Below are 22124 nucleotides of genomic sequence, written 5' to 3'. Positions count from 1 at the left end.
CCAACCCCTTTCTCACTGTCCACAAACCTCCTAATTTCCTTAACTGCGTCATTCCCTGGTCTGTTGTTACAATTCCTCCTTATACAGAACTGCTGCTCCTTTATCCTTTTCTTTGTCGGACTCACGCGGCAAAACACTAACCCTGACTGAATCCAATGCCACCTGCCCGGAACTGCATCCGAGGAGGAGGCTGTGATAAAACAACAACAACAAACCAACAACAACAAAGGCATCAACTTTGCTGACTTCACTTGAAAAGTAGGGCAAGGACTCTTTTAGTACTTCCTGTCAGTGCTACTGACTACTTTCTGAAATGATTGCTTACTATTCTCCTCATTCAACTATTTTCCATCTCCCTGTTATTCTTTTCAGCAAAACCAGAAGTCGCTGTCTCTAGGCCCTGTGCCCCTTCCTCATTTCACATTATCGACTAAGCTTCCTCTTGTTGGGTTTTGTGTTCAACCTCCGTTGAGTTCTATCTTGTTAATATCACCAATGGCTTCCATGTAGTCAAATCCAGCGGTCTCTTCTCGGTTGTCAACTTTTAAGACCTCTGTGTTAATGGCTGAATCACTCCCTCCTTCCTGAAACATTCTTTATTGCCATCTGGCACACAACCCAGTGTACGGATGCTTTTAGTGTTTAAGGAGGGTTTCTGAGAAGAGATTCTGGCACACAACGGTCCCCCATTTTTTTCTCCTACCTCATGGGCTCCTTCTCAACCTGACTTGCTGACTCTTCCTCTTCCCAATCTTTAAATTTTGGAGTTCAAGGCCAACCCCTTGGCCCAGTTTTTATACTGACTCAGGAGGTTATATAATCTGGCCCCATGGCTTTAGATATCACTTATATGCTAATGAATCTCAGTAACCACATGCTGAATTTCAGACTCCAACATCCTACCGGCTACATATTTCCCACCGCATGCCTATTAGGAACCTTAAACCTAATATGTCTAAAATGAACAGAAAAAGCACATCTCATTAGCCTCCCACTAGGGTCATTTGTTCCCAGGAGAGAGGGTTATCATGAGAATTATAACATTCCACTACTGTGAAGTTGCCTTTGACCTTCATCAACCAAGGCAGAACTTCCTTATTGACTAACATGACCCTTGTCTATGATAAGAGAATGATCTCTCCAAAGACAGAGGCTTCAAATATTGTACAGATAAGGACTCCACCTACATTTTTACAATATTCTAAGCTATCTCCAATGGCCACGCATTTCATGACCCTATGGCAGGTGTGAAATTACTTACCTCGGAGAAAATGAATAGAGAGCCAATCAGTGTGAAAGGTGGAATTAATATGGTGCAGAGAAATAGCCCTAGAAATCCATATTCATTTAGATCCGTAGCAACTATCGAGAAGATGGTGATCTAAAAAATAAAGTGCAGCCTAATTTCACTAACGTGAAAGAACCTGAATTCTAGGATGTTTTCCGAGAGAGTGAGAATTCATCTCACAAAGGTTCCCATTTTCAACTTTTGCCTCCTAAGGCCATACTGCCACCATGTTTGCTTTCTTTTTTTCTTTGTGACACAAGATTGTGTCACGATTCTGTATTGGAGTGACTGACATTTGTAAGACACAACAGGGCTTCTCAAATTCAGCGCGTGCACAAATCAGCTGGAATCCTTGCTGAAATTCGGATTCTGACAAAAGGGCTATTTCTTACACATTACTCTGGATTTTTTTTCCATTTCACAGCAGGTCATAGACACCTGTCTGGGTTTAGGCACACGAGCTATTTCACCTTCATAGCTGCACAGTATTTCCTTGACTGGATGTGCAAGGATTCCACGGTTTTGCCTTCAGAAAGTATGTTGTTTCCATGTCTCTGCCCCTGTAAATGATGGTCTACACAAACCCTTGTAGATCGATACTCACCGTCTTCAAGGAAACATTCTGAGATTCTGAGAAGTGTAAATGCAGGTTAACATTTATGTGAATTCGAATTTTCAACAGTTACTAACAGATAATTTTTCAAAACGATGGTGACACTCTATTTTCTTATAAACCATGAATCTGTGTGTATTTTATGCCTCCTCACTGACACAGGGTGCTACAATTGATTCCTGCAGGTGTCTTTGTTTTATTGCTGATATTAAGCAAACAGCTGTATAAGCTTACTATGTTTTTTGTTTTTAGTTTTATTTTTAGTAATTTGTCCTTCCAGTGTTTATACTTTTTACTGGGCATTTTTAAAGGAATTGTATGGTGTTTTCGTAATTCATGCTGTTTTCCTCTGCTGGTTTGATAGCTGCTCATACTGAACCATCATCACAATCTGAAATAAATCACTGGCCTGCTTTTCCTCTTCTTTTAAATTCCTTCTGGGTTTTCTTTGTCATGTTTTTGTTTAGGGAACTGTCCTTGATTCTCCAGGCTAATTTGATTTTTTTTTTTTTTTTTGCTCTTTCTTAGGATTTGTTATTAAAGTTATGCTCACTTTATAAAAGGAACTATTACACTTTGTGGATTTTTAAAATATAAATATGTTTGGGGCGCCTGGGTGGCTCAGTCGGTTAAGCGTCCGACTTCAGCTCAGGTCACGATCTCGCGGTCCGTGAGTTCGAGCCCCGCGTCGGGCTCTGTGCTGATGGCTCGGAGCCTGGAACCTGCTTCCGATTCTGTGTCTCCCTCTCTCTCTGCCCCTCCCCCGTTCATGCTCTGTCTCTCTCTGTCTCTAAATAAACGTTAAAAAAAATAATTAAAAAAAAAAAAGAAAAAAAATATAAATATGTTATAACCATGATTCCCAAAGCTACGCAATCTTCATGGATGTTTAACAGAATTCAGTGGTCCCGACCAGTGCTTTTGTAGCATTTCTTATTTTCTTAAATTCTTTATTTTAGCTTATTTCTTGGTTGGATTAATTTCATCCTTAAATGGTTCATCTTTCTTCCACCAGCTTTATTGAGATATTATTGACATATAACATTGTATAAGTTTAAGATGTACAATGGGATGATTTGACACACATATATATTGTGAAATGATTACCAAAATAAGGTTGGTTACCACATCCCGAACTTCACACAGTTACCATTTTGTTGTGACAATGAGCAGATTTAAGAGCTACTCTCTTAGCTTTCAAGTAAATGGTATATAGCCTTGTTAACTATAATCATCATGCTGTAAATTAGATCCCCAGAACTTACTCATCGGATAACGAAATTTGTACCCTGTGACCAATATCTCCCTATTTCCCTCACCCACAGCCCCTGGTAACCATCATTCATTTCTCTGTTTCTATGAGGTTGGTTTTTTAGGTTCCAGATATATGTGAAATCATACACTATTTGTCTCTTCCTGTCTGACTTATTTCACTTAACCTAATCTCCCCAAGGTTAATCCTGCGAGTAGCAGGATTATTATGGCTGAATAATATTCCATGGTATGTATATATGACATTTTCTGTAGCTATTCGTCTGCCAGTGGATAATTAGGTTGTTTCCACGTCTCAGCTATTGTGAACAATGCTACAATACACATGGGGTGCACGTATCTCTAAGAGATAGTGATTTCATTTCTTTCAAATAAATACCCAGAAGCAGAATTGCTGGATCATATAGTACTTGTATTTTTTTTTAATTTCTGAGGAAACTCCATACTGTTTTCCACAGTGGCTGCACCAATTTACATTCCCAGTAACAGTGTAAAGGATTCTCTTTTCTCCATATCCTTGCCAGCATTTCTTATCTTTTCTCTTTTTGATGATAGCCTTTTTAACAGGTGGGAGGTGATAGCTCAGTGTGGTTTTGACTTGCATTTCCCTGATGATTAGTCACATTAAGCTTATTTTCACGTACCTGTTAGCTATTTGGATGCGTTCTTTAGAAAAATGTCTATGTCCCTTACCCATTTTAAAATCGGATGATGACGGTGATGCTTACTTTGCTGTTGAGTTATTTAGGTTCCTTACATAGCTCGGATGTTAACCCCTTACTGGATCTATGGCTTGTAAATATTTCCCCCATTCCATACATTGCCCTATCATTTTGTTGATTGTTTGGTTTTCTGTGCAGGAGCTTTTTTAGTTTGATATTCTCCCCCCCTCCCCCCGCCCCGTTGATTTTGCCTTTAAGACATATATTCTTAAAGTTATTTAAAAATGATTTAAAAATAAAATGATGTGCACTGAATGCGTACTTACAATTAAGAAGAAAAATGACCAGACGCCACTATTTTTCCTCCCATTGCGAAAAATGAATGAAATCACGTATGTCAAGAAAACCAGGGAAGAGACATATCCAATACTACACAAGGTCTGAAAACAGAAATGTTAAGGTTGGATAACATAACTACTATCCAGGAAAGTAGTCATCCTTAAGCCTCACCTTTCCAAACCATGCTATAGGAAAGGTAACGTGAAGTTCTTTAGTTTAAGATTAATCACGTTACGGCATTCATGAAATGCAGTCTAATAAAAGTATCTCATAACTTTTACCACTTACCTGAACTAACAGGTTTTGAATTACAAATGTAATCTCATCTGGGCTGAACACGTAATCCATTATTTGCATGAGAAGGAGGATTAAGAAGTAGAGTGAAATATCCACCAGTGCCTGGCCAAACCAGTAAGCAGAAGGGTAGAGGCCTGAAATCCGGAGCTGGGCGTGAGCTTTGCTCTGGTAAAGGAAAGGAGGCATCATCAAAACGGCTGAACAGCTGAGAAATTGCAAACACGTGGTCACAAAATCATTCACTTTTGTCCCGTGTCCCTTTCGTATATCACACCGATTTAGTAACTGACACGCTCACTTGCCATACTCCTCTGTCAGGGGGATCAGTGGTGCTCCAGACCGTATGGTGACGTCACCGTCCACGGGAGAAATGCACTCACATAACCAGCTCACGCTCCACCACCACATGACTGGGCATTGCCTCAGTGAGAAAATTCCTGTTCTTTTCTTTGCAATGCTACCCTTCCTTTTTTTAATTTAATTTAATTTACTTTTATTTATTTTATTCATTTATTTTTTCAACGTTTTTTATCTATTTTGGGGACAGAGAGAGACAGAGCATGAACGGGGGAGGGGCAGAGAGAGAGGGAGACAGAATCGGAAACAGGCTCCAGGCTCCGAGCCGTCAGCCCAGAGCCTGACGCGGGGCTCGAACTCACGGACCGCGAGATCGTGACCTGGCTGAAGTCGGACGCCTAACCGACTGCGCCACCCAGGCGCCCCTACCCTTCCTTTTGTGAGAACACAAATTGTACACAGATTCAAAAGATGTAGGCTTGCAATTTCCCGTAAGACTCTTAAAATTTATGCTGGATGTGAACAGTCCATTTATAATTGGCATTTTATTTTAGGTCCAAGGAATGCTCTTCTAACAAGTCAATTTCATTACACGCTCTTTAGGTTGGCATAAGAAGACGTCTGCTAAAATTAATAACATAAAAATGGTCTTGATTTATTGCCTTGAAGTAAACCACATCTTTTGCTATTACATAGGAAAACGAGGAAGTTGATTTTGATACTGTGACCCACTATAAGCTACATTGTTGCAGTGACTGTCTTAACACAAGGCTTAAAATGTTACTTGAATGTTCCTAACAGTGAAGCACAAAAGTAATAAAAAATTTTAAATCTAACATTGAGTCTATGTAAAGACATTCGTTAGGAAAACAGTTGGAATGGAGACAAATATTCCGGAAAGGGGAATGTACCCAGAAAAAAAGCAGGAGAGAGAATAATAGTGAGGGCGTGTTAGAGAGCTGGACGTTTTCTGTTCGTTGATGTGTTTGTTTACTGAGCACACCATGTGCCTGGCTTTGTGTTGGTCATGGGGTTCTTGGGGAGTTTGAGTTGCAGTGAGGAAGGTAGATAAAAGCAACACGGAAATAAATGTAGCAAAAGCTACATAATCTAAATTGTTCACATTAAAATTTAAGAAGTGGGGTGCCTGAGTGGCTCAGTCGGTTGAGCGTTTGACTCTTGATTTCGACTCAGGTCATGATCCCAGGTTCATGGGATGGAGCCTTGCATTGGGTTCCGCACTGGGCACGGAACCTGCTTTGGATTTTCAATCTTTCTCTCTCTCTCTCTCTCTTTCCCTGCCCCTCTCCCGCTCTCTCTCAAATATAAAATAAAATAAAATAAAATAAAATTTAAGAAGTAAAATTAAAAGTGTTAAGATAAGGATCACGTGAGAGCCTTTAGGAGGGAGATGAATTGGGGGCACCTGGGGGGCTCAGTTGGCTAAGTGTCTGACTTCGGTTCAGGTCATGATTTCACAGTTCGAGAGTTTGAGCCCCGCGTTGGGCTCTGTGATGACAGCTCAGAGCCCAGAGCCTGCTTTGGATTCTGTGTCTCCCTCTCTCTCTGCCCCTCTCCCACTCATGGTCCATCTCTCTAAAAAATAAATAAACATTCAAAATTTTTTTTAAAGAAGAAGGGAGGTGAATTGTAATTAGTCTATCTGTCAGAGAGGGTTCTCTTGAGAAGGACCCGAGTTAGGATCTAAGCAGTGAGTGGGAGTGATACAGGTGACTGGTAGGGAGCATGGCAGGCAGAGAGAATAGGAGAGAAGACTTGCGTGGGTACAGGTGATGCTCTCGGGAAACTGGAGAGAAGCCAGCAGGCTAGACATAGTCACCAGGGTGATAGTGGTGTCATCTCAAAATGGAGAGAGACATCCAGGTCGACCATGCATGGCTTTTCAAGCTAGGCAGCAAGGGTTTCATTCTTACCCTTCGGTTTGGCAAGAAACCACAGAGAGGACTTAGGCAGGTAATCAACGTGGCCGGATGTGTGTTTTTAACTAATTGCTCTGTCACACGGTGTGGAGAGTGGATAGGAAGACTAACGGGGATCCACACACAGTGAACAGCGGGAGGCTGATGTGCTCGTTCAGGAGAGAGATGTTAGTGGCTCTGACTAGGGTGTTGAAGGAGAGGGTGGGGGAACGTGGAAAGATTCTAAACGTATTTCAGAAGCAAATTCCGTGACATCGCCATTGGCCGGCTGTGGAGGTTAAGGAGAAAGCCGTATCAATACCATGGGACTGCCAATTAAATTTGAATTTTACATGAATATCTTAAAAAAAAAATGTTTAGTACAAGCATGTTCCAACGGAATGAAGCTCGAATGAACCTTTAAAGGGGCCATCTTTTCCAACAAGAAGGCAAAGTGCTGTGCTGAGTTGGATAGGACTTGGACTGAGTAACTTGGTGAAGTTTCTGAAAGTGAAAACCATCCCTGAGTGGGGCATTGTGATGATGTCAGAAGGTTGCGGTCATCCATAACAAGCTCAGTGATGAACCAGATGAAGGCTGCCGTTCCCTGTTAGCTGATGGTAACTCCCAAGCTTCCTGAGGTCCCAAATTTGTTTAAGAGAAGTAACCTTTGCTTCATATTTGTCAACCTTTCCTTTTTTTTTTTTTTTAAATTTTTTTTTAACATTTTATTTATTTTTGAGACAGGGAGAGACAGAGCATGAACAGGGAGGGGGCCAGAGAGAGGGAGACACAGAATCGGAAACGGGCTCCGGGCTCCGAGCCGTCAGCCCAGAGCCCGACGCGGGGCTCGGACTCACGGACCGCGAGATCGTGACCTGAGCCGAAGTCGGCCGCTTAACCGACTGAGCCACCCAGGCGCCCCTTGTCAACCTTTTCTTAAAATGCCTGGCGATGCATTGTTGCAAGCACACAAACTGGGCTCACCACCTCCGTGTAAATGGAACGATCATAGTGGAGAAGGGGTCTGTGAGTAACAGGAAACACATAAGGACTTTGTTAACTCTTCTTACTTTATAGTCGCTGATGCTGCTCATTGCAATGTAAGGAGTAAAGCAGGCGGCCACAGGGATCCAGAAGAAGGCGTTACTCAGGTACTCGTGGTCATAAGACACGTGCTCCTGAAATCGTGCAGAACACATGAGCTAATGGCGGCTGGATGTATGGTTCATCTGTACTTAAATTTTTTTTTTCAACGTTTTTTATTTATTTTTGGGACAGAGAGAGACAGAGCATGAACGGGGGAGGGGCAGAGAGAGAGGGAGACACACAGAATTGGAAACAGGCTCCAGGCTCCGAGCCGTCAGCCCAGAGCCTGACGCGGGGCTCGAACTCACAGACCGCGAGATCGTGACCTGGCTGAAGTCGGACGCTTAACCGACTGCGCCACCCAGGCGCCCTGGTTCATCTGTACTTAACTAAACCATTCAAATAAGTGAACTGGTCGAACCCCCCAGAGCACTTCCCAAGGTCCCATTTGCAACTTCTCACCCACACTCTTTCAATCCCGTGGTGCAGGAACCTGGGCATTTTGAACATATATCCTGCTTTACTGGGGAAGAAGCAAACTCCACGGGGTTGTACCGGTTGGCTAAGGTCCCACAGTTAATAACTCGTGAGGCAGGCACAAAGCCTCTGTGCCTCTGACCTCATCATGATGGCAACATTTAGCCGATGTTTTACTAGACAACAGAGTGGGTGTGCTTTCAGTGGAAGAGCTATCTCGCTACGCTCAGCAACTGGGGCCAAATCAGTTCAGTCCGACATTTACAAAGAATCGTTCCTTTAGCGCAACGAGGTGTGGAAGTGGCAAGTTCAAATGCCTTCAGGGACCTGGCAGATATAGATTTCTTGAGGAAATAGGTGGTGGGGCTGGGAGAAGAATGGCCAGCACACCTCTACATACGGGCAGTGAATTTAAACAATTAAAAATCCTATGCAGGGTAAGGAGGGCCTTGCGCTTTGCTAGAAGCCTTAGTTTAATATGGGATTAGTTGTCTCACTACACAGCACGTCATCTGAGGTCAGGTATCATGTGTTACTTCCCTCTCCTCTTAGCCCCTCCTAAACCTCAGTGCCCTTCTGAGCACATAAAAACTGCTCAAGATGCTTATGCAGAGATTCAGCCCCGGACACGGTAGAGAAGACACCAAGGACCCATTTCATATCTTTCCCTGTGGTCACCCTTGTAGATTTTCCAGATCTGGGAGATCTTTGGGAATGGAAAAATTGCAATTCGTCTAAACAGCCAGCCTCCTTCCTCACAACTTGGTTTGTAAACGACATGCTATGTCCATGTTAGATCATACCCCACCAAAGTCAGAGTTTGGTAGGGGCTCAGCCTGGAGGGACCCCCAGGGACACCGGACGTCACTGGGTCATTTGGTCAGTTGAGGACATGCAGGAGTGGCTGGTTAAGAACACTTCGGAACGTCGAGCTCTGTGCTTTAGATCCAAGGGGGATGGGCTTGCAGAACTGTAGGAGAATGCCAGAAGCTGGGTGGGGAAATCAGCAGGGGATGCCCAAAGAGAATTTATCAACCATGAACTCGAGGTCAGCTGGGCTGGTGGGTAGCAAATACTTTGTAGTTAAGGCATCTTTGTAAAGGCAGGAATTCAGGGCGGGTTATCTGTTCATTCTTGGGAGTGCTCTCCTCTTGCCTATCCAGATTATTCACTAGCCTCTTCAAACATAATAGCCAAGGAAACATATCATCACTTCTTTATGTGGCAGTTTCCTTAGATGTGTAATATAATAATGATAATACTGTCCATCTTAAAAGTCTTATTAGGACATTGAAATATGATAATACATGTAAATCACACGGTAAATGTTCTAAGTATCTGAGGTTAACTTGGAGCCTCCTGTTGTGGGGAATAAGTTTAGGAATTCTCTGAGCCCCACGTGGATGGGTTCACAAGGCATAAAGAATTACAAAGTCACAGGATGCTCACACCCAAGTTTGGGTAAACAAGATTAAGTAAATAGGTAGCGAGAAGGCGGGGCAAAGACCCCAATGCAAGGGTATATGAGGTAAAGAAGATTAGGGATTCTGGACGGATACACCCCGCAATTTAGTACCATAGCAGAAAGCTGCTTTCACTGGAAGAAAGGACCAAATCAGGTAAACAGGTAAATAGGGCTATTGGCTCTGCCTGGCGTAGCTGCCCAGAGCTAATTAGCAAAAGAAAGGTACCTTGTTGACCCTGAGGTTACCTGCTTTATCTGTCTTATCCCCTAGGCTGGCTAAGATAAACAGACATGGCGCCTCCTGTCTGCTGTTAACAACCATCTGCATTTTGTTTTGTATTGACCCAAACGCCTAACACCGCGTGTCTTCCAAACCCCCTTTCCCTCACACCCACCAGTTAGTGTTCACAGATTTATTGTCTCTTTGTGCCCGTCCATCACCATGTTTGTAAACATGATCCTAATAAAAATGGAGCAAGGCCCCTTAATCGGGGCTCTTGTCTTCTCCTGGACATTAGCCAGCTCTCATATTTTAATCCTGCATCCCGCTTTCTTGTCTAGCAAGACAAGAAATTCTAGACCCAAAGTCTATGACATCCTGTGAACAGGGAGACAGTTGTTTCTTCTCAAGAGATTTCAGGACGAAAGACTCTTGTGATGTGGTTGGAGAAAACGACGCCATAAAGCGCTTATGAGGAATGTGGGGCAGCCCTCATCACACCCCAAATCTCTATAGCTTTCCAACAGCGTGCAAGAGGCACTCAACAGTCCTTAGAGCTCTTTCTGAAGAGGCACAGGTTACAGCAGGGGTGGAAGTTGTTAAACTACCTGCATGATGGGCACATCAAACAATGAACAAGGGAAACTGGAGGGAGCTTGGCAGTGAGGACATCTCGGCAGCGGCTGAAGGGAAATTCTGCTCGGCAACATCGAGCACATCTTCGTCTACAGAGGGGACGGGGGTCAAAGCCAAGCACTACCGGAGACAATCACACAGGTCACCAAGGCTGTGGTGACAACATATGTAGAAGCTACCAGTGGCAGATGCAGCTAGAGAAGGAAGCGATGTCTCCACGGCACCATTTCTTTCTGTCTTAATCTCTCCATCCTTCCTCGTGGCTTCCAGCGCCAGCAACATTTTACTCAGAAGGGAGCAGAAAGAGGGGGTGGGGCAGGGCGTCCAGAGCAAGATCAACTCTCTCCTTTCTACTCCAAGATGTTAAACCATAAAAGGGGAAAATAAAGGCCAAAGTCCACCGCAGCTCACCCACGCCAGTCCACATCCATTAGGTCAACAAAGTGACCCCGTGGTGTTTGAATTGGAAAGGACATTGAAGCTTTGGACAGCACTGGAATCATTCTGAATAACAAAGAGCGACCAGGAAACTACAGAGTATTCCCAAGGTATCACATCAAGAAGGTGAAGGGAGATTCAACATGGCGGGGTATTAGATCCGCACACCCTCCCCCACTGTGGAGATTCTGACTCAGGATGTCAGCAGGCCTGGAAAATTATATTTTATTTTTTTAAACTTTTATTTATTCTTTATAAGTTTATTTATTTATTTTGAGAGAGAGAGAGAGCATGCACAAGCAGGGGAGAAGCAAAGAGAGAGGGAGAGAGAGAATCCCCATGGTGACGGTGCAGAGCCTGACGTGGGGCTCGAACTCACCAACTGTCAGATCCTGACCCGAGCTGAAATCAAGAGCTGGACGCTTAACTGACTGAGCCACCAGGCGCCCCCCAGGAGATTATATTTTACACAAGAACTGCTTCTAGTTTTAATTCAGCCCGGCCTCTGATCTAGTCAAAGCTGAACGTTCTTTAATGGAAACTTGGTGCACTCCCCAGAAAAATAATATTAAGAGTAGTTGTGTTAATAAGCACAATTTACTGAGTGCCTGTGGTTTTCTATGTTTATGTGCTTATTATTGGTCTTTACAATAACTCGGTCAACTGAACCCGCTGCTTGCATTGCCTTATTCACTTCTCAAGAAAACTTGTGATGAAATTTTTATCTGTATTTTTCTGTGGATTGCTGACCCAAAGCCTATGGAAGTCGAGTTGTTACAAAGTCCACAGAGTCTGGCCTTTAAGACTGGCTGTTTCAATGAAGTCCCATTACCACAGATGTGACAGGTGGTGACAGATCTAAGAGGAGAGGCCATCATTTCCTTCTCCCAATTAATTATATTTTCTGCTGTTCCATTGACTCTAAGCCACCCAATTCAGGTTGCAATGTTACATAATCATTGCTAGATAGTGTGTGTCTGCATATATGTGTGTGTATGCATGAACGCAGAAACGTAAACTATACGTATTTAAAACATACATGCATTCAGGGTGCCTGGGTGGCTCAGTCGGTTAAGCGTCCGACTTTGGCTCAGGTCATGGTCTCACGGTTCGTGAGTTTGAGCCCCACATCGGGCTCTGTGCTGAGAGCTCAGAGCCTGGAGCCTGCTTCAGATTCTGTGTCTCCCTCTCTCTCTGCCCCTCCCCTGCTTGTGCATGTGTGTGCGCGCGCTCTCTCTCTCTCTCAAGAATAACTAAAACACTAAAAAAAAAAAAAAAAAAAATTTTAAAACATACACGTATTCAAGGACAAATTCACAAAAATTAACATGATATTGGGGCACGTGGGTGGCTCAGTTGGTTAAGCATCTGACTCTGATTTTGGCTCACGTCATGATCTCAGATTGTGAGATTGCGTTCCCTGTGCTGACAGCTGAGAGCCTGCTTGGGGTTCTCCCTCTCTCTCTCTCTCTCTCTCTCTCTCTCTCTCTCTCTCTCCCTCTGCAAATCAATAAATAAACATTATAAAAACAGACAAACAAACAAACATATTATGTCAGCATATTCAAGGGTCTTCTTGAAAACTTCTTAGGGCTCAAGGTAAATGAGATAACATTATACTTACTTCAAAATAAGTACTTCTGTCGGTCTGAATGCGCTCCGAAGAATTAAAGATCCCAAGGAGCCCATTGCTGATGATATCCATGAGGACAGGAAAGCAGTTCAGCCTTTTGGTGTTACATGCTATCGAGAATCTGTGACCCTACAATATAACAAACATGCATTCTAAGTCCTCAGGAAGCAAACACAAAATTTAGCGAAGGGATATGGTAGAAAATCATTTGACGTATTGACAACACGAGAAAGCCAAAGCACCGGAAGTGATTAACGTCACCATTCCTCATATTATCTGATTAATTCCTGATATGCCACGAGGGACATCTTTGCTCTCTCCTGGCCACGGCATCAGCCAGGTGGCTGTTGATGCCTCAACTCTCACAACACAAAATCCCTCTGGTGATTTTTAGCAACGTCACCATAAAAGTCCACAGAACAGCGTGTCTTTAACGTGACATTAGGCTTTCTTTCCAAATGCGACACATTCATTTTATAAATTACGAACGTGTGAATACTTGGAGGTGGAAGGCAGGCGGCTATCGTTATGAAAGCGTAGGTTTTCACAACTACGGATCCTACGGTGGCAACGTCGCATGTAAAATCTCTTTTAAAATGACATTTTAAAATCATTTCACCGAGTATGTCAGTCAAGCCATTATGTTGTATACCTTAAACTGATACAGTGCTGTATATCAAGCATATCTTAATAAAACTGGGGGAAAACATAAGGTAAAAAAAAAAGTTACATCTGCATCTGTATCTATCTTTAAAAAAAACATAGGACATATGTATATATATACATAATATAATTACTTCTCCCCCAGATGAAAAGAATATACGAGGGGCGCCTGGGTCGCTCAGTCAGTTGAGCATCCAACTTCAGCTTGGGTCATGATCTCTCAGTTCATGAGTTCAAGCCCAACATCGGGTTCTCTGCTATCAGTGCAGGGGGAGGGGGGGTCCGCTTTGGGTCCTCTGCTCCCCTCTCTCTGCCCCTCCCCCACTTGTATGCACACACACTCTCTCTCTCTCTCTCAAAAATATACACACATTTTTTTAAAATCCGGCAAAGAAAAATAAGTAAATTATTATTTGGGCATGCAGTTTTGCAATCATAAATAAATTATGTGACTTGCATCTTATCTAATTACTTAAAGCAATGTTTATTGATATTAAGAATGCCATTTTTTAAAAATTGTTTTTCTGAGCACACTGGTAACTAACTTGATTAAGACGTACTAAGGACTAGTTTGATCGGAGGTAATTTCTACTAAATATGTTTTTAAGTTTATTTGTTATTTATTTTGAGACAGACAGGGAGAGTGAATGGGAGAGGGGCAGGCAGAGAGAGAGGGGGACAAAGGATCCGAAGCAGGCTTTGTATTGACAGCAGAGAGCCTTATGCGGGGCTCACATTCGTGGACTCTGAGATCATGCCCTGAACCAAAGTCTGACACTTAACCGACTGAGCCAGCCAGGCGCCCTGAAGGTAATTTTTAACTTTATTATTGGCATGGAAATTATTTCTGAAAATTAACTCTGACAAGTTGCCAATGGTCAAGCTTTGTGAGACTTACGTGCCGTGATTTATACATATAACATTGTCTTTTCGTCTTTTTTCATTTGTTTACTACAAGGATCTCTCCCCAAACTCCCATGGGGTCTAGGCAGATAATCCACATAAGTGAAGTCGTGTGGAGAAAGAGTAACAGACGAATGAAGTCCAAGTCTAAACTGGGCAACTGTTTCGCAATTCCAAATGCAGACTGCCAGAATTAGCACATGAAGGGTTTTTTCAAGAGTAGCCAGAAATTTCAACTAAAAAAAAATTGTTTTTAATGGTTATTTAGTTTTGAGAGAGAGAGAGAAAGAGAGAGAGAGAGAGAGAGAGCACAAGCAGGGGAGGGACAGAGAGAGAGGGAGACGCAGAATCCGAAGCAGGTTCCAGGCTCTGAGCTGTCAGCACAGAGCCCAATGTGGGGCTTCAACTCACAAACGGTGAGATCGTGACCTGAGGTGAAGTCGGATGCTTAACGGACTGAGCCACCCAGGCGCCCCATAGAAAGTTCAATTTTTATATGAAATATACCACTCTTAAATATTGCCAAATAAGGCGGTCCTTCTCAAACTTTAATGAGCATACTAATCCCCTGCAGATTTTATTAACGTGCAGATATCCAGTAGGTGTGGAATGGGGTCTCAGAGTCTGCATTTCTAACCAGCTCTTAAGTGATCTGCTGATGCTGATTCATGAACCACAAGTTGCAGGAAACTAAGGCATTTTTTTTTTTAATATCAGATAGTTGAGCATAAATACTTATCTGAAGATTTGACCCATTTGTGTAGAGTTCAGCAGGTAAGACTTGAGATTTTTTCCCATAAAAATATACAAAAGCCTACTGTAAAAAATTGAGCACTGATTTTTTTTTGGTAACAAAACTGAAGTTCATAATAGATATTTATCAGATTTATTATTAGAGGATTCATCAAAATGACATTTGAGTTGAAATCCAATTGAGAATACAATTTAAATTAGTGATTCGAATGGAGCACAGTAGGTAAGATTTAAACTCATTATTAATAATAGTGCATACAATTTAATAAAGAATGAAATCAAATAGCATTTCATTATATGTTGCTGTGTAAATATTTATAGTACAGCTTCTCCTCTAAAAATAAGAGATATCCCACCTGTTTGTGTTAAATCGGCCTTGTATGTCAGTTGTTAGGTGTTATTCAAATGGCATTCATCCCCCATCTTTGGTGAGATCAGAGCCCAACATACCTTGTCGTCACCTGACACAGTGATAGCACCATTGTATGATGGCTCGTTTGGGCCATTTCTAGTTCCAAAGGCATCCACTTCCAAAGCTATGTTCTGTTGCCTCAGTGAATGTACGAAGTTATCAATGCTCGACCCTACCATGAAGGTAAAAATCAAAAGAAGCCAAAGTGAAGTCAAACAATGGTCAAGTAATATTTAAAAAAAAGAACAAAACAAAACAAGACTAAACTAAGTGATGTCACCCAAAGCATACCATGATGACCATCTAAGGATTTCCTTAGAAAGGCAGAATTGATGTTGTGATACCCAAATCCATTCTCATATCGAAAGTATGACAAGATTACTTTACCTAGAGTCTAGCTATTGACGTATAATTTCTGTTCATGTAGAAATACTACCCAAAATTAACATCATAATCCTTAAAGATCTTCTGTGTTCTTAGAAATTTAGAACAGATTTTTTCCCCCAGACCCCAAGAATGCATAACACTTAAAAAATGTTATGGAAAGACTTCAGAGATCAGTCAGTGACCTACCAACCACCCTTTTTGTTGCTTGATGTGATACACTTTAGGATTTAAGTAACCTCGCAAAACGTGTTTCTAAAAGAAACTCCCCAATCTTGAGTTTTTCACTTTTTAAATTAATTTCTTGTTTGGCCTCATATGTGTTTTCTAAAACATACAAGGCTTTATTTTTCCCTTCATGGTTTATGCTGCCCGGGGAATCCTTCAACAGGAGCGACGCGGAAAAGTTACATTTGAGCCCCATGTTTACCTGTTTTATTGATGACCAGTAGGGGGGTCAGAGGAACTTGCGGTGGTTGTCCCGGGGAGAGGAAGTACATATTAGGAGCCAGTCCCCAAGAATAACTCTTTTGATATAACTCATAGAATAGATGTTCCAAAAGCTGAGGGCAAAAGCTGATGCCAAAAAGCAACAATCTACATGGAGGAGAACGCAGAAGAAAAAAATTCACCTATAGCGACCTTTGTAGACTTTTCAGTTTGAGTAGATAATGGGTATTATAATAGAAATACATTCTGGACACTAACCAAACAAATGAATCATGCTTCCCACCTCCTCCCCGTTTCTTCTTTCTAAAATGAAATGGCTTCTACATATTTATGCTTGGTCTTTCTCTCTCTCTAAATGCCTCCCCTGATTTTGGAAATGTCATTCAAGCTCATGATGTTGGCTGAGTAGGACTCTTATTTATTTTTGAGAGAGACCTCAAGAGAAGGAGGGGCAGAGAGAGGGGGACAGAGGATCTGAAGTGGGCTCGTTGATGGCGAAGAGTTCCATGGGAGCTCGAACTCAAGAACCATGAGATTACAACCCGAGCCAAAGTTTGACATTCAAGTGACTGAGTCACCCAGGCGCCCCTGGCTGAGTAGGACTCTTACATCTCTCTCCAGTTCCCACTTCTTCCCTCTGTTTCCCTCTTGCATTTCTCCCTTTTTCTGGACCACCGTTGCTGGCAAATCACCAACGCCCAGGCGTATCACTACACTCTGAACTTTTTCCCCCTCCTCTTCCCAATTACAACATTTTCTCATAAACCCAAGTTCCAAGGACCAATCATTTTCTGCTCATTTGTCTCTGGTAAAGTCCCTTTTCTGAATGGTTGAAAATGTCTATCGTAAAAAAAAAAAAAAAAAAAAAAAAAAAAGAAAATGTCTATCGTATCGTCATTATTACATGCCTAGAAACATTTTCTCTTCCCCTTTTCGGGTCTGGACCTTAATTATCTCCTTCCTGACCTCTTTCAATATTGTCCTCAATGACTGTTTTTCTTGTCTCCAGAGTCTTCTATTTCCAAACCATTTTGTGCTGTTGCCCAATTAGGTTTCCTGGCAATCTGTGCTAATGATGTCAATCACCTTTCCAAATAAAAACTAAAATGTCAGTATTTCCTCATTATTCACAAAGCCCAGCTCTTCAGCTGTATGTAATATAGCATCAAAGTTATTTTTACTTTTCCGTGTACTTTATGTTGTAATTCACTCAACTCGATACCAATCGGCCTTTTGACCTTTCAGGTGGTTCCAGACTCAGTACTGCCCCCTCTGCCTGAATTTCCATCCTTCTTTCTTTCCTTAACTAACTGTTACGTTTTCCTACACCAAATTCAATTTCTCCCCCCTAGAAAATTGTTCTTTTACGATGCTCATATTGGAGCATCATCTTTCTCATACTGAACACTCTGCTTGCTGATATTGCCTAATCTTGTAACGTGGTTTTTAGTGTACGTCTAATCACCCCCCCAGAGCCAAATCTCACGCCTGATTTATTTTGATAAGTGTGGCAGATATGCAAACATAGCGTGTTAGGCAGAGGTGCTAACAAATGTTTTTTTTCTCTGAATGAGTCCCGCCTGGAGAGTAGGGTTTTTGCAAGGACCTATTACTCAGCAAAGAGCCCGAAGCTATAGGGAAATCAAGCAGGTTCCAGACAGCAGCATGAGGCTGGGGCGAAGACACAGGCTGGCACAGGGCTTCTTGGGTCAAGAGGCAAGTCTGGGGGATGGGACCTACGTGCTAACTGCCACGCTTCTGAAACACTATTTCAACCCTTTGGGGAGAGCAGGTTCTGTGTGAAATTAACAGAAACCCCCCAATCGGTTAACCTGGTTTAATTACATACCCACCAAAGCAATTAGAAATCGCTCTCTGTGTTGCGAAAGACCGTAAGCAAGGGCTCAGAGCACGGACCAAACATATCTGAAACCCTCAGGTACTCACATGGTCAGCAGAGTTTTTTTTTCACTCTTTAACTTCAGGAGGCGAACTTTTGCTATGGCACAGAGCTGCTGCCTCCAGAGAGCCACGCCACTGATTAATTTCTTTGTCTCGTTAAAGCAGGACAATGCTTGCTCTAGCTCAACAAGGCTCCCGGTGTCTTTCGTCCTAGGACTTTGTAACTCTCCCCAAATTCCAGTATCTATAAAACACAAAATCAGGAATTTATGCTGCGTCAGCTTAGATGCGCTTTACTTATGTGTCTCTATGGCCGTATCTTTTCACCAAATGGTGTCAGAGTAGAAATCTTGGGCAAAGATGTGAATATAACCTAATTCATGGCATTTCTAGAGCAACTTAAAAAAAATTTTTTTTAAATGTTTATTTACTTTTGAGAGAGAGAGAGAGAGAGAAAGAGACACAGAGTGTGAGTAAAGGAGGGGCAGAGAGAGAGAGGGGGGGACACAGAATCCGAAGCAGTCTCCAGGCTCTGAACTGTCAGCACAGAGCCTGACGTGGGGCTTGAACTCACGAACTGCGAGATCGTACCCTGAGCCAAAGCCCGACGTTTAATGGACTGAGACACCCAGGCACCCCTAGAGCAACTATTAAAGGAAACAAAGCAAAATAAGTAAGTAAATAAATAAGGTATAATACAAGAAGGAAAACTAATGACATAATAAAAGAAATCTTGTATTTTATTTAAAAAACATTTCTTTTTGTAATCTTTATTTATTTTTGAGGGAGAGACAGAATGGGAGTGGGGGAGGAACAGAGAGAGAGGGAGACACAGAATCCAAAGCAGGCTCCAGGCTCTGAGCTGTCAGCACAAAGCCGGACATGGGGCTCAAACTCACGAACAGTGAGATCATGACCTAAGCTGAAGTCAGATGCTTAACCAAATGAGCTACCCAGGCACCCCTTGTATTTTCTTTTAAAAAAGCTTTGTGTCTACAGCTTTAAAGGACTTCGTTCATTCTAAGGAAATCAATGAAAAGAAATCCATATTTAGCCTGGAAAAATCTACTCATTGCAAAAAGATAAGCTATTTAGTATTTCTGACTGAGGTGGGAAATCTGGTATATATAGAACCCTCTCCAGGCACCACCCCCCCAGCCCCCAAAATACGAAATTGGTAGAGACAATACTTTTTTTAGTAGTCATGATTGAAAATTAAAAACCAAAGTGACCTCTTTTGGAAGACAAGCCTAGAACAACTGATCTACTCTAGACTTTTAGAAAGCAATAATATATGTCTATTAAAAGTTAAGTATAACCATAAGTATATAACTTCAAAAGTGGATAAAAGGGAAAAAGAGGTGTTTTTTTAAGTTTATTTATTTATTTTGACAGAGAGAGAGGGAGACAGAGAATCCCAAGTGGGTTCTGAGCTCATAGCAGAGCTCAAACACATGAACCGTGAGATCGTGACCTGAGCTGAAGTCTAAAGTCAGATGTTTGACTGAGCCACCCAGGCGTCCTGATTTTTTTTTTTAAGTTTATTTATTTTTGAGAGAGAGAGAGAGAGAGAGAGCGTGCATGTGGGAGGAGAGGAGGGGCAGAGAGAGAGGGAGAGAGAGAGAATCCCAAGCAGGCTCCATGCTGTCAGCCTGGAGCCCACGCAGGGCTTGATCTCATAACCATGAGATCGTGACCTGAGCTGAAATCAAGAGTCTGAGGCTTCACCGACTGAGCCTCCCCCAAGGGTCCCCGAGAAAGAGGTAATTTTAAAAACCCGCTCAATCAATTAAAACATAGAAAATGAAAAAAAAAAAAAATAAAAGAAGCTAGTAAAGAGTACGCCAAGTAGGATGACACATAAACCAGAAATAAGGAATTGCCTTAGATTAAGTAGAGACGACTTTCCAAGGAATGACAATTATTCTGACAGCAAACCTTTCAACAGCAACGATGGAAACTGAAGACATTGGAATAATATCCTCGAATTGATACGAGAAAAGTAACTGTCAACATATAATTCTAATTTTCTTTTCTCTGTGGCACTTATATTACATAGTTATTGTCTGCTCCATGAGGATCTAGTCTTGTGCCTTGCTATACCCTTAGTAAGACATGTGGTACAAAATCAGGAACTCAAGAATGGGGGCCAGCATTGAGAGAAGAAGGAGACAGAAGAGATACCTCTCTTCTCTGCTTTAAGTTTACCCAAGACCAGACTGAATCAGAGCAGCTCCAAAAGCATACAACCTCATCATTCAAAGTGTATTTTCAAGATAGGGTAGTCTACAGAAAGACAAAATGAAAGCTTCTTTTTGTTTTGCTTTTTTACCTGATTCACCAATAGCTGATTTCCCTTCTAATTTCAAGAATACCTCATTCAACGTTGTCATGGAAACACCATAATCCTCAATGCCCTGATTAGAGCATCTATCAAGATCCCTGTAAAGATCTAAAAGTAAACACAAAAATACATCAAAAGAACATAATGTGAAATGAGATTGGTAATAGCTGTATTTTTCAACAATAGAAAACGTGTGATAGGCCAACAGCATTCATAAGAAACAAAGCTATGGTACAGACATTCTCTTATTTCTAAAATAACCTAAACTACAATGTGTTTCTGAGTCTTGAGTATAAAATTGTAAACATCTATGTTTCATTAGAAAACTACATATGCAGTGTTCTTCAAAAAAATCTTATGTTTTGTTTACTCTCTTTTTTAAAAAATTAATTCTGTTTGATTATGGGGAGTTTAAAAAATGGACTGAATGTTTGTGTCCCTCCCACAGATCCATATGTTGAAACCCTACCCTCCAGTGTGATGGCATTAGGAGGTGTATAATCATAAATGAGATTAGTGCCTTTGAAAGAGTCACAAGAAAGCTGGCTTCCCCTCCCTGCTCCCTGCCATGTGGGAATACAAGGTGAAGTCAGTACTTTGCAACCTCCAAGAGGTATCTCATTGAACCCAACTGTACTGGAACCCAAATCTGACACCTCCCAGCCTACAGAGCTCTGAAAAATAAGTGTCTGTTGTTTGTAAGCCACCCAGTCTGTGGTATGTGTTACAACAGCCTGAACTAAGGCAGGAAATGTTCAATCTTAAAACCCCATTAATTCAGGAATATTATCCCCAAAGCTGAGAGAAGAATGCTGTTAGGAATAACTGGTAGGCAGTTTAATAACACATGCAAAAGAACTAATGTTTATAGAAATAATTACGTGCTATGCAATCATCCTTAGTTTAAATATATATATATATATATATATATATATATATATACATTAAAGGGAAAACAATGTATATAACTTTGCATTCACTCTCTCTCTCTTTTCCAGCGTCTGACCATGATATGAAGATTACACAGAGTTCTCAAAGGAGGTAGGTCTTTTTAGGGATTTTGAAGGTTACTTTTTTTTTTTTTTTATTAAAGATGCTGGGAATAATTTTTGGGTAGTTCAGGAAGGTCGGAAGTAGAATAAAAGATAATTCAAATATTGGGAGAAATGAAAGGTTTCTATCTCAACGGTGTGTTAGACAAATAAAAAATACAGATGCAGTCATGATTTCCAATGAGTTCTAAGGGTTGGTTCTTTTTCAGCCTTTTTCTAAATTGTGCACTCCTCCTTTGAAATGCATTTAAAACATAATCATGGAATGCTTGGGTTCGTGGGTTTCATAAAGATTTCTGTTTTCACAAGCATACATGTATCCAAGACGTGGTGTATGCGTCCAAGAGTACAGTTACTTCACTGATTCTAAGATAAATACATTTCACCTTTTCTCAACATATTTGAAATGAGCATGCATCAGGAAATGCTGGCGTGTCATTTTATTGATTGATTGATTGATTGATTTAAATTTATTCTCAGGTTAACTAACATACAGTGTAGTCTTGGCTTCAGGACTGGATTCCCATGATTCATCACTTACATATATAACACCAACTGCTCATCCCAACAAGTGTCCTCCTCAATGCCCATCTCCCGTATACCCCATCCCTCCACC

General features: G+C 41.6%; 1 protein-coding gene across 4 annotated transcripts in view; it reads right to left on the bottom strand.

The window, feature by feature from the left end:
• The window catches only part of ABCA9 (ATP binding cassette subfamily A member 9), a 63470-nt gene that overhangs the window by 14296 nt on the left and 27050 nt on the right, over positions 1-22124 (bottom strand). For all 4 annotated transcript variants that reach the window (XM_058705087.1, XM_058705089.1, XM_058705088.1 and 1 more), the window contains exons 18-26: positions 20445-20564; positions 18158-18356; positions 16191-16357; positions 15415-15548; positions 12637-12774; positions 7761-7868; positions 4463-4636; positions 4162-4275; positions 1262-1381 (exon numbers count right to left, since the gene is read on the bottom strand). In XM_058705087.1, coding sequence (XP_058561070.1) covers positions 1262-1381; positions 4162-4275; positions 4463-4636; positions 7761-7868; positions 12637-12774; positions 15415-15548; positions 16191-16357; positions 18158-18356; positions 20445-20564 — 1274 coding nt within the window. The remainder of the gene's footprint in view (positions 1-1261; positions 1382-4161; positions 4276-4462; positions 4637-7760; positions 7869-12636; positions 12775-15414; positions 15549-16190; positions 16358-18157; positions 18357-20444; positions 20565-22124) is intronic.

The sequence above is a fragment of the Neofelis nebulosa genome, chromosome 16, assembly GCF_028018385.1.
Source record: "Neofelis nebulosa isolate mNeoNeb1 chromosome 16, mNeoNeb1.pri, whole genome shotgun sequence".
NCBI classification, from domain to species: Eukaryota; Metazoa; Chordata; class Mammalia; order Carnivora; family Felidae; genus Neofelis; species Neofelis nebulosa.
Note: the sequence above shows the minus strand (reverse complement) of the source record. Positions and strands in the feature narration are given on the sequence as shown.